This window comes from Solea solea, chromosome 12 (assembly GCF_958295425.1).
Source record: "Solea solea chromosome 12, fSolSol10.1, whole genome shotgun sequence".
Classification (NCBI taxonomy): domain Eukaryota; kingdom Metazoa; phylum Chordata; class Actinopteri; order Pleuronectiformes; family Soleidae; genus Solea; species Solea solea.
The window spans coordinates 17,097,320-17,113,056 of record NC_081145.1 but is presented as its reverse complement, the minus strand read 5'-3'; the positions used below and the strand labels follow the sequence as shown (position 1 = coordinate 17,113,056).

At 41.8% G+C, this 15,737-nt stretch overlaps 1 protein-coding gene across 1 annotated transcript; it reads right to left on the bottom strand.

Moving 5' to 3' along the window:
• Positions 1–188: 188 nt before the first annotated feature.
• Positions 189–11,050, bottom strand: LOC131469989 (netrin-4-like). Its single transcript, XM_058645472.1, has 10 exons — positions 10,757–11,050; positions 9,429–9,958; positions 6,957–7,232; positions 5,550–5,676; positions 5,150–5,338; positions 4,174–4,381; positions 3,583–3,695; positions 3,369–3,437; positions 2,250–2,423; positions 189–1,680 (listed from the first exon to the last, which is right to left on the bottom strand). The coding sequence occupies exons 1-10, from the start codon at positions 10,896–10,898 to the stop codon at positions 1,538–1,540; spliced, it is 1,971 nt and encodes a 656-aa protein (XP_058501455.1). The 5' UTR covers positions 10,899–11,050; the 3' UTR covers positions 189–1,537.
• Positions 11,051–15,737: the final 4,687 nt, after the last annotated feature.

The following is a 15,737-nucleotide window of genomic DNA, read 5'->3' as shown; positions in this document are numbered from 1 at the left end:
TGAGGACCCACTTTCAAAGACAACCTATTACCGTATTAGACTATTATGAGATTTTTGTTTCTGTATCACCTAATATTATTTTGAATAGATAAATTAGAAATGTTCAATAGATATGTCCAATAAATGAATTACGACTTCACTTGCATGTTGCACGTTATTTAACATGAACACATACATTACATCTTAGGTAAAAAGCTGGAAAAGAAATCTTGTACATTTATAACCCTTCCTCCTATTAGATAGAACTCTTTAAAAGGTTTGTAAAAAAAAAAAAAGTGAACACTGCAACTTAAATTAAATATTGACATTGATTACAGCTGGCTGTAGCAAATACATTTGGCATTTGATGATCAGAAATTGAACCGTGTAAAAGTGCATTTCTCTCGTTTAACCAACGGATGGCAGTACTATGACATACGTAGGTCAATCACCTCTTCAAATGAAGGCGCTGCAGGCTTTTCATAACCTCATACTTCAGCATAATGTGACCATGTAATGATATAGACTTTTCTCTAAAGCATTAAGAATGAGCTCACTGACAGAGTTTATGCAGTTTAAATGAAAAAAAATAACATATAGGCCAGACAGAAATAGCATTACAAATGTCACATTGACAGCAGAGTACACTCATGTACCGTAAATCACCACTTTGTCCCATATGAGGAACATTTGAAGCCCAGTTTTTCTTATTTTGGTAAAGTATTTGGGACAAGGACATTGGTAGTAATGGTATGACTGAGGAATGCATCATACCTCCACGCACAGTTTGTAATTCTCCTTGGAGACAGCAGACCGGGACTATTCTTAACTGTGTCTGCCTCAAAAACATGTATTGGATACAGTGTGATGACAATCAGTACCCAGGCTTTTAATACGTATTTATTTCAGGACGGCAAGAGTCACTGGCCAAGAAGAGAAACATGTGGTGGAATGGTGTGCACCCTCTCTCACACACACACACAGTCAGATTAGAAGTGTCTTGAAGTGTCCCCTCTCATGTGATTCCACCTCATATAGAAGCAGGTCTTTTGAGGACAAGAGAAAATCCTCACAGAATCAAGTCTGACAGAGGAAACCTGACAATGATCCACTCTTGTAACTCAATCAGCTGAGTGTGCCAGAGAAACCACCTGAGAGTCCTTTAATGTTTTTGTTTTGCATCATCTCTCCTCACACAGGAATTACTTGTGTGGACCTGCACTGTCCCACACCCACAGGGACACTCAGCATATGCACACATCCCCACTCCTGTACACATATACATACACACACATTCTCATGTTAAATCATTCATTCATGATTTATCACCAGTTTGTGTGAAAAGACAAGGATGATTCAGTCTGAGAAAACACAACTCTTTTCACGTCATCAGCTGTGACAACATCTTCACCCAATCAAAGAATGGACTCTTTAGTAGTACCTGTTTTTGTTGCTTTCACTTTTGTGTCCAAGCAACACCAAATATAGTTCCTCAGTTCCTCGGTTTCTTTTTTTTTTGCCCATTTAGTCTGAGTTGAGTCTGGGTCTGGGCGATGACCTACCACCGGCCACACTCTTTCCTGAGGATGTGGAAGATTTTGTGTCCCAGGCTCGATTTCCATGGTTTAACAAAGCTCTGGGTGTTGACCATCAGTCGGCCACTCTTCCAGTCTTCATGACCAGCAACTACATACTCAGATCCTAGAGAGGAAGGCAGAGCAGGGCATCAGTAAATGTCAAGCCCACAAATGTTAAAAAAAAAAAAAACAAGAAAAAAATTCACAGAATACAGAAAAATCCCTGTGAAAAGTATCTTTGTATTGTATACCGTCATATAATTATAACTATAGAGAAACAACTCTGCCAAGACTGCTCTGTTTCCCTGTGCCAATACACTTAAAATTAGTTTTTAAAAATTCTAAATCCAAATGATTTACCTACATCGTGCAAAAATGTCACCTGAATCCATTCTTTACTTTTTAGTGTATACTGCTCACAGACACATGCAGCCAAAAACATCCTTGGTTATGTTGCCGCTCTGTGATGGCTGCCTTAGATTAATGTTGCTATGGTGACGTGCTGGATGTCAAATAGTTTCATAACAGTGCGATAGATGGCTTAAGTGTTAAGCTTTAAACGTCTCAACTAAGTGAGTGATACTAAAACATTGCCACCCTCTGTGAGGATCTTTCCAGCACAGGGTTCGTTAAAGTCGTCTTACTCTGCATCAAGAGCAACACGTTCTTTCATTGGCACTGACGTCAGCTGACCTGGGTTGAGGATGGGACATGTACAGCCTTGGGTAGTCCAGGACTCTGGGTAAAGGGTGACACTTCCCGTCTGGATCTTCATCAGAGGGTTCTGGTACAAGACCTTCTTGACTTTAACCTCCACCTCTGCATGGGAGCCTTTATCGTGGGCTGACATCACCTTCACCACCAGCACTGCCAAGAAAACGTTAAGAAATCACTCACTCCAACTAGAAATAACAGCATCTACACACACACACACACCAATCTGGACAGAGGAGAAAAGGTGAGACATGAGTCACTTGTGTCTTTCCATCACTCGGGGATCCAGGATTTGTGTGTCTCAATCACAGATTCATCACAAACACCAGCTTCAAGTAGCAATGTCTGTAAAGATTAAGTGATTCAGGTCTGTGCGATGTTTTAAAGGCTGCAGTTGTGTAATAATCCACAGTCACTGTGTGTGTCTTTACTTACAGGTGAGCTTGTCTGTTATTTATTTGCAGTTCCAGTTACTAAATGATTGTTAAGAAAACAACATCCTTGCTGCTAATGTGATGAATTTCCTCATTTTTACAAACACAAGCCTGATAACGACGACGACGATGATGATGATGATTAACTTCTCAAACTTTAAAACTTGCTCTCTACAGACCTCTTTCATAGCACATTCCTAAGGTTAAAGGGGAGTCATCTTGTAAAAACCAAAATCCCTTTGTTGCCCATTGGGGAACTACAAAAACTGTTTATTTAACATCAGGGAAGAGGAAGACTGCTAAAATAAACACCGATATAAACAATACTGGTTTCAAGATTAGCCAGAACTCTTATGTTTAACTGTTATTTGAGGAAGGAAATGCCTTCAGGATGTTTGTTAGGCATCAGGGATGCGTGTTGTGTTTGTGTGAGCAACAAACATCAAGTGTAAACTGAAATTCTATCATTTGGAAAACAAGGGTGCCTTCAGGGAATCACTGCGCCAAATATAAAGTGGAACAACCAGAGTTATTTTATGACTTCATTATAAACAGTCGTGGGTTTAACGCTGCAACAGACTTTCTTATGATGTTGAGTGGCCCCCACAATGCATGACTGATTTACACAATACTCAATCAATTCACTGTGTCAAACACCACTTACCATAGTCGTAGTCTGCGGCGCAGAAGAGTTTAGCGCTGCCGAGTGTTACCGCGACACACTCACATCTGTCTGGAAAAATGAAACATAACCAGAATGATTTGTGTCAGTCATCTCCTTGTTATGGCTCACAAGAACTAAAGCGACTGCATTTCTATATATTTATGTGCGCTGGTGAGTGTGCAGAGTATGAAGTGTGACTTGACCTGTGACTCACCAGAGTGGTGCAGTGCAGAGAAAAGCTCCTCTACCCTTAACTGTGCTGTCTCGCTGTAATTGCTGCCGTGTCTTGTGTGGTCAGAGAGTGTATAGGAGAGGTCCACATCTGAGCTGTGGTGCAGAGGTAAAAAAAAAACAGTCAGGTCCAGGGCTTTTTTTTTTTTTTTTGAAGTAGGAGTGTATGTGGTTCTTATGTATAAACAGTGTGATATACACAGTACACAGTACACAGTACACAGTACAAGCATGCTGGAGGAAGCTGGATTGGACATAGTCTTCCGGTTGCAAAACAATCCCCAGTTGGATGGTACTAGCTGTGAATCACAGGGTGAACACTCATGTGTGTCACATTTTATCATCTATTTTCAGCATCATTTACAAAATTGATGTGCTACTGATGAAACTGATGAGAAGAATGTTTCCTGACTATAAATCAAGTGAAAATTTGGCAAATAACAGCGACATTTACAACATTTTACGACATTGAAATGCTTCATAGCCTGGTTTTAAAAGCACAAAAAGGTGCTATATGCACAAGTGCCTCATAATCAGTTTGATATCTGGTCAAACATATGTTAAGGTCTCTCACCCCGATATGCAGTCACCGGTAAAAGGGTCACAGTCACCCGCACAGTCACATGGTCGGCAGCCATATTCACGCAGCCCCCAGAATCCCATCAGGCAGCTGTCACAGCGGGGGCCTCCGACGCCAGGCTTGCAGGTGCACTGCCCGCTGGTAGGGTGACAGAGAGCGCTGCCACCTGAGAGGACAGAGCCCACAGTGTGGCAGGAACAGGCTGCAAGAGGACAAGAGTTGACAACATGTTAACATCTCCCCTAAGATATTCCTCCTTTTCTGGCACAAACCTACAACCACACAGTGAACATGACGCACATGCACGTACGCAAAGGACAAACACAAATGTGTGGACACAAAAGCAGACGTGTGTACACAGTGAACTCCCGTGGCAGTGCAAGATGTAAAATGTACTTCATCATGTACTAAATCATCCTCTCATAATAAGTCACAAGCTGGGCATAAGTGCTAACTGTGATTTAAGCAGCTGCTGCAAAAACAAACAGTGCATCACTCTCTGTCCAGACTGTCAGACCCACTGCTTGCTGCTTCTTTTTGTCACACATGTGTCTCATTTGTTTCCAAATACAGCATGTTTGTTTTTTAAAAATGGCCCAACACACAGGGGGACGGGGGGGGGGGGGGGGGGCAAGTATGGGAAAAAATCCTGCATGCTCACATGGACCGTGAGAAATTCCTCCACTGTTTACAATGAAAGTCAAATTCCAAAACATCTCTGTCATTCCTGCCAAAGAAGATCATCTCGATATCTCGTCACTGACAAGGCAGTGACTTGAAAGACAAGGCAATCTGTTTTAATCTGGAGTGTCAAAACAAAAAAATAAGACCTCTTTATTGCCCTCCATAAATCAAAGCCTGCCCCTTGTAATTGGAATTCTCAGCTGGTGTAATCAAGGCGGAGTTATGGAGTGAGGAATAGCAAAGCGTGACCGTGTGACTGCGAGGGGGGAAAAAACGGGGGTCTTACGTGTGCAGGAGTCAGATGCCGTTTTTGGACGAGCGGGGTCTCTAAAGAAACCCTTCTTGCAGCTCTGGCAGTGACGGCCCTCTGTGTTGTGGCGACAGTTGTCGCACACGCCGCCGCTGCGCCGGCCTGTTGCCAGCCACAATCCACGACTGAAGTGGCAGCTCTCGGCGTGACCGTTGCACTTGCACTCTGTGTTTGGGATGGACAGGAGAGAGAGAGAGAGAGAGAGAGAGAGACTCTGTCCTTAGCTCATCACGCAGAACTTGGCTGACATTACATTCATCAAACATCAGCGCACAAAAAAGGCGACAAGTGACTTGTGACACTAAATTCATTTTTGAGAGGAGTCTACATGCTGCGTGTCCTACTCTGCGTTTGACTCTCTTGCCCCATCACTCACTCTGGCACTCGTGTGGTGTTCCGCTGAGGCCGTTGGCAGCCTGCCATGGCCGGTCATTGTAGAGAGGTGCACAGTGCTCACAGTGGTCACCGGCGCTGTTGTGTCTGCAGACACACTTGCCATGGACCTGCAAGGCAAGTACAACACACAGAGGAAGTCTTGGGTCAAAAAAAGTATGTTTTTAGTTTTATATGTCAACAGTGTTAATCCATCAATCTATCCGTCTATCCAACGACCTGCTGAAATTCAACATCAGCATCAGGATGAGGAAGAAAGTTTTAAAGGAGTACTTCACAGATTTGCATTTAGCTTTGTATTTCTAGAATAGGGCTAGTATTTTTGAAAAATAGTGCTTCCCAACCTCAGTTTCCCCTGAGTCGAGAAATATCTTCATTCTTGTCTTTGTTACGTGCCCACCACTGACACTTGGTCCTGTTAGCGTAACTGTTAGCAAAGATGGCGGACACGGTTTACATTCTGGGGATGAGGTCCCGCCCCCCTACGAGTGGGTCTAAAAAGTGCGGAAGTAGCGTAGCAGTATCAAGCACATAACAAAAAAAAAAAGAATGAAGATATTGCTTGACTCAGGGGGAAACTGAGGTTGGGAATCACAATTTTTCCAAAATACTACAACTATTCTAGTAATACAAAGCTAAATGCAAGTATTTGAAGTATTCCTTTAAGTGACTTTAAAAGTGCAGAATGGCCGGAGTGAGTCGATATGACAGAAAGACAAAAGTAACTCAAATAATAACCTGACTACACAGAAGACCATCGCTGAACAAACAACATGTCAAACCTTAAAGCAGATGGGCTACAGCAGCCACTCCTTCCACTTTATTAGGTGGCCTGCGTACACAATAAATTGGCCGATGAATATAGATATTAAGTGCAAGCCTTTTCAGTATAATGGCGTTTGTGACGTTCTAAAATCCATACGGATAATGACTGTGTTTACACGCTGTGTGCAGCTTAAAGCTCCTTGTGTAACTTGTTGACTCCTCCTCACAGTGTGTTAGAGTTACACTGGTGCTTCTGTTCTCCACTTACAGCGAAGACAATGACATGACAGAGACTGCGGGTTGTTAAAGCATTAGGCTAAATACCATAATTGAGGTTTTCGCATCCCTAAATTCCTGTAATGGTGGGTAAACCCATGGCCTCGCATCCAGTCCAACCCTCAGCTTCAGCGGCACATACCTGAGCACAGATGAGTAAGAGGGAGGGAGCGGTGGGAAGAGAAGAAATATACCCAGAACCTTCACCGCCCAATTTCACCACAAGGCAGACAAACTGAGGCCGTCAGCAAGACATACTGTAACATCTGTGGGTTTTCACAGCAGAGCGTTGATGGTGCAGTTTCACACACACACGCACAGTCGCTGACTTCAGCTCAGAGAAGCTCACCATGTTACTCGTCTTCTGTGGGTTCTGTTGCTGGTAACCCTCGGCTGCTACACAGTGGTCAGCGTGTCCGTTGCACAGACAACTGCCCTTGACAATGAAGTCATAAATGGCATAATGATCTGTGGGAAGAGCAGCAGCGCGGGGATGTTTGCTCTGGCACGGACACGGCTGACGCTGAAGCAGGCGGACTCTCAGGTTGGTGATCATGAGCTGGTCTCGTGCAGCCAGTCCATACGGATCCACTGACTGCCAGAGGGACAAGGCGCGATAGATCACCTGGAACATGACGGACAGGACATGAATCGCTCGTCGCCTGAGTTTCACATATAAAAAACATCAAATCTAGCAATTACAAATGAGAGCATCTAAGCAATAATCCAAATAAATAGGGTAAATGATCAGTTTCTTCTTTTTCATGAAGCGACTTCAATCAGCTTCAGTATAAAACACAGACACAGAACCTTCAATGTTGGTCAAATGTGAAACTTTCAGATCTTCTGTGCCTTTGAAAAGTGGACACAATTAGGAAAAATGTTTTTTTGCCCAGTATAATATTACGTACATTTTTATAAATGACTATCAAACACAACTTTTTTCCTTTTTTTAATTTTAACTCTTTACTCCCAATTTAATTGTATTTAATGTAATTTAACTGAATCACACACATTGCATTCACCAAATCCCCCAATAAATGAAAAACTGCACACTTTACAGTCTCTGTAACACACAAACACCTGCATTGTCGGTTTGCACGGTAAAAAAGAAGGGCAGTCTTTATACTGTGTCATAATGGATATACAGGTTTTCGTATAAATGGCACAATTTGGTTAAGAACATGTCAACAACACAGGGATTTACAGTAAACTCACAAAAAAGTCATTCTTGCACGAACAAAAGGTGGACTTGTAGCGACGGCATGTGTATTCCAGCTGTGTACGGCAAGCGGCAAGTTCAAACTGAGCATTGTGTCTGTTTCTATTTTATAATTATAATGGCTTGGGGGCTTACGCGATAAACTGATAAACTCTGCAGAAACAAACACATACCTGCTGCAAATACACTGCAATTACAAGATCAGTCAGAAGCAAGTTTTCACTCTGACATTCACTCATAAACCTCCCAACGTGGTCTGATCCACTTTGGAGTAAAACAGATTTCTACCCAGTAGAGAGAAAATGACTCTGTCAAGCAATACTATCAGACCTGACTGAGGTCTCCCCCTCTCTCCCCTCAAACTGCAGAACCACCAGATTTTTTTTAGTGGTAGTAGAAACCACTTTTCTCTGTGTGCTTCGTTGTGTTTTCAGTCAGACTCCGACCTGTTTGCTGCCGCCTCACTTTACCGGCATAGCGTTGCTGTGGCCTCCATCTGTCTTGTCATAAAATGAATCACTTTCTGTGTGCAATGCAGTGTGGGAATGTTGCCAGGTGACACGAGATCCAAGCACCGCTACACTGAGAAACACAGGGAGAGTCGTGTGGAGCTGATAGATTTAATCAGCATTGTGTGAATTCATTTTTTTACTATGGCATTTTAAACACGACACACAACAGTTTAAAATGAACTTTACCCTTCAGTGTGTTTTCTCTAATGAAATACCTTTTTACCAGTGTTCTGTTGAAAGTGTTTTAACATACTGTCTAACAGCCTGGTGTGCAAACTGCACGGAAACCGACCAGAAAAGCCTCCAGAGAGACACCAAAAGAGCAGGGGGAAATAGTTGGACTCCCCCCTGCCCTCTCTGGAAGACATCTTCAGGACTCACTGCGTCCTGGCAGACACCACACACTCCTGCCACCACCTGTTCGCTCTCTCTTGCCGTCCAGGAGTTTTTATCCTAAAGCCATCACTGAACTCAACAGGAACCCTAACAAATGAACTATTACTTTTCTATGTGTTTATTGTATGAGTTGAGGGTGTATGGCTGTCTGTGTTTTGTACTGTTCACTGCTTTTATTGCTGCTTTTATTACAGCTTTCACCATTTTCGCAGGGTAATAAACTATTCTTCTTCTTTTAAACACCACCATTTTATAAAAACTGAGAAATCTGCTTGGGTAACATAATAATGTCCTTGTCTTGTGTTAAATGTAACATGTTCACCATCATGAATTGAATTAACAAGACTCAGATTTACAGCTCCTTAAATGTGGATATTTTCTACTTTCTTTCATCGTGTAACAAATAAATCATTAAAACAAGACATTTGAGAACATCATCATTTACAGGCTTGAAAAACCTCGATTTTATGGACCAAACGATTAAATAATTGATTATGAAAATAATGCCCTAATCCTTTCACTGAGTGAAATTACATCACAGTCACCTGCATTATAAGGAGTTTATGTTTTAGGAGCATTTGTTTGCCAGTTTGTGAGCAGTGTAACACATGAATGGATGAATTTGGATGAAACACTTATACTTATTAGCCATTTTATGTTATTGTTACTAAGTACATCTTTCTAGACTCACCTCTCCTCTGGTACAAGGAAAAGCTCCAGAATACTTGGAGGTGCAGGTTGCCCCCTTCTCCCCGGCCTGTGACGCCTCTGCTAGGCCAAACACCTGCTCACAGTCCCTGGCGTAGTACCTGAGGGTCTTCCATGTGTGCCCATGATCCTGCGACCGCTCCAGCACCATGGCAGCAGGGCGCGGGGAGCGGAATACCAAGATGAGGTGGGTGAAGAGGAATTCAGTCTCCAGGTCCAACTGGAGCGTCTCCTCCTTCACCCCCTCTGCAGACTGCCACCAGGTGTCGGGGTATCTGAAAGAGGAATCGCTCATGGAAGAAGGAGGGTGAGTCTGACCGGGGATGGCAGAGCTGCACTTGCTGCATTTCACTGCTGAGCAGGTCCCTCTGCTGCGGGGGAAGCAGTACAGCTCCGAGGAGTTGGAGCCACACGTGGACTGGGTGCTCAGTACTCTGCCCTGGGACAGGTTGCCCATGCGGGGGTTGCAGGCTCGGCCGGAGCAGCTGCTCTCCACTTTACCTCGAGATTTTTCTGTGAATAAAATACATCAAATGTGGTTTGTTCATTAGCAGTACATTCAGCAAGCCCCGTTTTATTTGAACAATGTGCAAAGTTACAGGTATAATAATAACAGTATATATGAAACAAGAGAAATAAACATCATATTTAAGGGTATAAAGAAAAAATATGAGAACTGGACTGTTCTGAATGATTCTGTTTGGACACTTTGGTTGTCTGTTATTTAGATGTCGCAGGGGCTTTTCTTGGTCTTCAGATTTGTGGCACAGTGGCTACCACTGTCAAAATAATTGCAAATAGATATGTATGTATTTTTACATGTTAAAAGCTGCATGTTTGGTTGTTCATCTTTTTTTTCTTGTGCATCTTATTATCCTGTTTTACCTTGTAGTTTCTTGCATTTGTGTTAACTTTTAATACGTGGGTTTGTCTTGTATTCCTAATGATTGTGATTCACCTGTTAAGTGATTTGCACCTGTGTCTTTTTGGGTCATTGTATTTAGGGTATGTTATGTTATGTTATGTTTTTGTTTTTTTTTAATTGCAACCTGCTGTTTTATTTCCTGCCTTTGTTTTTGCATTTGAATATTCTTCTTTCAACTTCCCTGCATCCTTTGCAAGTTTGGACCTTGAATTAAAGTCATTATTGTATTTGTTTCAATGAACAAAACCTGGAGGTGAAGACAAAAGTAGACACCACCGAGTATTTGAGGTACTATAAGGGAATAGTGGTGTCGTTTTGTAACTGTAATTCCACACATTTATGTATTTGTTTATTACTTTAGATAACAACAAAAGTCTCAAACTCACCGGTAAAGAGAGGAGAAGATGCGCACACCGGGAAAACAATGAGTAAAGTCCACAGTCTCATTCTGGAGGATTTATGTGCAGCGGCAAAAGCAGCAGGATGTTTCCTTTCCACAGCTCGATCCACGGACACGTGCACATTCATTTGTCATTAATCCAACAGTCCTTGTCTTTATGAAATAATCTGAGGTCGCGCAAATGAGGAAACCCCACAGGCACGAACTTTATCCACGTCTGTCATGGTGGTGAGTCAGTGATCACTGCAGTCATTATCCTGAGATTATGTCATCACCCACACACGCACTCCGGAATTTAACTTCAGTGTGGAAACTGAATTGACTTTTAAGGAGTAAGAAGAGGAGGAGGAGGAGGAGGAGGAGGAGGAGAAGCGCCGCCCTCGTCTGTTCGACTGCCATCACACTCCTTACTCTCTGATTCTTAAAAAAAAAAAGACAATCAAATGTTTACTAAATGGAGCCATCATTTCAAAATAAAACTTCTATTTTGATTAAATGTAAACAAAACAATTAAATCAATCAACTTGAAACCATGGAAATGGAAGGTTCTGTGCCTCTTAATTGTCTAGGGAGAAGTTCCACAAGGTGAAGCTGTGAACATCTGATTTATGTATATTTATGTTTACAATCTTTGACACTTTTCATATTAGGGAGGTTGAACTTGTCTGTTTTTGTTTATTGTGGTTAGATTGTTGCATATTGTAGATGATGGAGAAGATCAAGGAAATGGGACCAAACAAACAATTCATCGTTTCCCTGAAGAAAAGCCTGTCATTTTTCTCAGGGTAATAAAAGTTTCCTGAGACCATAGTGTGACACTTGGTGGGGAGGCTTCAGTCCAGTTGTGGAAGATGCTCTTTAGATGTTTCATTTCCAAAGCTATGATGGAATGTCCTTGAGGGACGTCCTAACAGGAAAACACCCAGGTGGAAGAACTTAGCTGTCATCAGACACAGAGTCGGAACAAACAACGACCTCCACAAACCACCCCGAGCACTTGAGCGCTGACTGACAGAAGTGTGTCTGTACAGTTTTCCTGCCACATATCACCACTTATTTCTAACGGCCACTCATTAACCACAGTTTACTGACCTTGTCAGACAGATTACAGCCCAGGACCTGCAGGGTCACACGTTCTTGACCTCAGTAATCAGCCAGCTGAACACTTTTTCTTTTCAGTGTAGATGCTTCATCGCTTTGCCTTTAGTATTACTACTTGATACTGATTTGATGTAAACACTTTAAAGGTCCAATGAAACATTTAGGAGGGTTAAAGTTGATGCGAGTACATCATTAACAGAGCAACTTGAGTTTCACTGAGTCATATCAAGACTTTACTGAATTGTTGAATCAAAAATCCTGATACTATAATGTCAGCTTGGGAAAGATACTTACTTTTTTAGCTCACTTTCAGTGTAAAGAAGCAAAATAAAAAATAATTAAATGCTAAACTATTTAACAAGACATGTGTGTTAATTATTGCATGAATTAATGGAGGTACTGTTAATATTTTACTTTCAGTCAAATCCAGACTATAACAATAACAAACAATTATACCAGATCAGAGGGGTATTCCAGAAAGCGGGTTATGTGAGAACTCTGAGTTTGTTAACCCTGAGATAAGGGAAACTCTGAGTTATCCGTTCCAGAAAGAGAGGTAACTTAAACTCTGGGTCTGTTACTGCGGTAACTTACTCTGTGAACATAACCTGCTCGCTGGCAGGTTTACTATAAGAAACCCAGAGTTTCTACCTGTCTCCTCCCACACGAAGAAAGCAGTTAGACATGGATTGCCCATTCATTAGAAATCCAATCGACATCGAAGCCGTATTTATTAGAAATGCATTACGCCGTGCGAGAATCTTCCGACCCAGATTAGACGTTTTGATTAAAAATAAAAGACAAATTCACATGTGTTTTGGTTCTTCTTTATTCTCTAAAAGTACAAAAGCCAACAGTCAGGATTTGTAATATAGTTCCAACTATTAACATATTTTACATATTCACCTGTTTCACCATGACAATGCCCCCACCTCAACTGGCGTTCAAGTAATAGAATTTACAAGTCTGTTTTTCTGATTTGCCGGTCCAGGTACACCATTTCTTTCTTGGTTTTTTGAATGGTTTTCATTAGGTGCACCCTGTACAACTCTTTTACCGGCAACTCGGAAACATATGGACGACATTTAATTCCTGCAGTTCTACATACAGATTTAACATGGTAGTGACCGAAAATCTCACTGTGTCAAGCTGTGCTCTAGAAGTTGATGGACCCTCCTCTTGGTGATGCCCAGCCATGTTCTGTTGAAGGACAAGAATGTGCTAGTTTGTCCATTATCTATGCTCATCACTTCAGTGTACATGTCAAACTCCAAATTCCACTCAAGAATGTAAATGAATATGAATGGGTAGAGCAGTGCCAGTAGCTATACATAATATTAAGACACACTTCAGTAGGCCCCTCCGGATCTCTCCCTGTGGCAGCAGACAGCGTCTAAAAGTTTTATTTAAAAAAAAGACATAAGTGTATACTTGCATCTGATGTAGGCGCTTGTGTCCTGGGGGGTGACAGGCTCAGATGAGCTTCCCCCGGGGATGCCTTCAGCCACAGGGCGACCCCTGTATTGGCTGAGAGCCAGCTCCTCAGCCTCTGTCAGAGGTGGTGGAGGTGGCCCTCCACCCGTTTTTCGGGCCTCTGCCTTCTTTCTGTTGGCTGAGCAGAACTCAATGTTTGCAATCTGAATTAATATTTACGTTACGTTTAATAGCCTAAGTCAATTAAAAAAAAAAAAAAAAATCAAAGTGAGGTGCAATCATAGCCTAGCAAAATATGCCTTACCTTTTTGAATGATGTTTTTATGTTTCATTTTGAGCTGCTTCTAAGTCCTCCTTTCTCCTGTTGGATTGCACCTAAATGAAAAACTCAGATTTCATTCCTACTTATATTCATAACTATAGACTATGTTATGATCTTACGGTTAAATGTTACGTCAATGGAATAGTACGTTCAAACTTACGCGTTGACTCGGGCAGCAATTCTCTCCCATGCGTCTCTCTCTCCTTCGCTGCTGCAGCTGTGTTGCATTCGCGGCGAAATATGTGCTCATATTCTCCGTAGGCCAGCATAAGGATCTCCAACTCCTTCGCACTGAAATGTGTTGATCTTTTTTTTTCTCGGTTGTCATGGTGACTCGTGGTATCGGGGCTCCATTGATGATGGCTTTTTTCAGTGGTTGTGCACGCGCGTACCTCGAGGTTAACATACTCAGAGTTGATTGAACTAACTCAGATCAGCTGTTCTGGAACCGGATACTCAGAGTTTCCCGACTCAGAGTAAGTCAACTCAGAGTTCAGGGATAGACTCAGAGTGTGTTGAACCTGCTTTCTGGAATACCCCTCAGGTCTTGGAAAAACTGCAGTTTAATGGTTTATTTAATGAATGTCAGGTGTGATTTTACATCACAGTCAGAATATTTAGCTCAATAATATGAAATACTGAGATGAGAATGTTCCTCTTTGTTGTTGGATTATGTTCCTGCCTGCAACAGTTTGGTGCTGCACATCACGTGGTGAAAGAGGGTGTTGTGTACTGTGACAGCGGCTCACACTCGACCACTTTCGGTACTTTTTTAATTGAATAACTGGAACACTTTATTCACCTGTTAAATGACTGGAGGACTAAATGCACTTTTCTACATATATATATATATATATACACATATACGTATACATATATTAATATATACATATATACATATATAGCACAATTTTTTTTTAAATAACTGGAACACTGTAGGAGTGTTTTAAATGTGTGGTACTTATTGCTTTCTGTTTTTAGTCAAGTACTTTATTTTATGAGGCTACTTTGGTACATGAGTTGTGTGTGGTGAGCTCTGTCATTTGTGTTGTCTTATAACAGTAAAACTATGCTGGGTCTCCACAGCCAATTACGCTCCTGTGGCTTTGTCATCAAAATGCCCAGTATGATGGCAGACTCTGGCCCACTCCACCACTTGTGTCCCATTTTGTGTCCAGACCTGTGAAAGGATATGTTCCCTCCCACTGTCACCCCGCACCTCCAGCTCACTAAACCGTCCCAACCCTCGTAAGTAATATGTCTGCTCTTCTATAAAAGCCAGACAAAAAGCCAGACATGCTTCAGGCAAGGAGGGTGTAGGTGCTGTGCCCACAGGCTGGCTGTTAAACTGACTGCATTTAGATGCTTTAATCTGTAAATATTACTCCCACTATGTTATTATTTCCATTGTGTTTCCTTGGTGTAAATTGGCAGAATAGCCATTAACTGCATTTCTGTATGAAGACAACAGTGAAGTCTTCTCCATCCACACACATGAAGAAAAACATTCTCTATATTTTAGGTCACCTGAGGTGGTTTCACTTTCATAAAAGCCAGGTAGGAGGATGTGTCCCATTTTATATTTTTAGTGTTGTGGGCGGGGAATGGAAGGTCCTCGGGTGGCTGAAGTGTATACACGAGCCATGTCATTGACTGACCACATGGTGTGAACGCAGACATGCTGAAAAGAAAGAAACAGAGAACAACAGTGTCATTAATAACAGGAGAGGAAAGAGTGACACTTTTACAACTGTTCATGCCACGTGTTTGAGTGAAAAAGCAAAGGTGAAAAAAGAATAACTGTTACACACCATGAGCACACAGTGAGGCAAACAATGGGATGTTTGAACACTGGGAAATAACTTCATCTAATGTCCTTGTGTGTCTTTTATTCCTAATACAGATGGTGTTTCTTGATCACCTGCTCGTAGATTCTATTGTCACTCACACTCAGGCCGTTAAATCATTAAGATAAGAGTCTTAGTGTTGCCTGAAAAATGATGGTTTGAAAAATATGTGAATCAGGGACATTTTATATTGAATTGAATTGCAAATGTGACTCTGTCTGTTACTTGTGTTAAAGAGTTAAAGCATATTTCTGTCTCGTGCA

What these genes read in the sequence shown, in the direction of transcription:
- LOC131469989 (XM_058645472.1), bottom strand. Translation starts at nt 10,898, where the DNA reads ATGAATGTGCACGTGTCCGTGGATCGAGCTGTGGAAAGGAAACATCCT. An exon ending in TTCCTTGTACCAGAGGAGAG is followed by an intron (nt 7,233 to 9,428) that starts GTGAGTCTAGAA and finishes GTCATGTTCCAG; the next exon opens with GTGATCTATCGCGCCTTGTC. An exon ending in ACCGGTGACTGCATATCGGG is followed by an intron (nt 3,696 to 4,173) that starts GTGAGAGACCTT and finishes TCTGCACCACAG; the next exon opens with CTCAGATGTGGACCTCTCCT.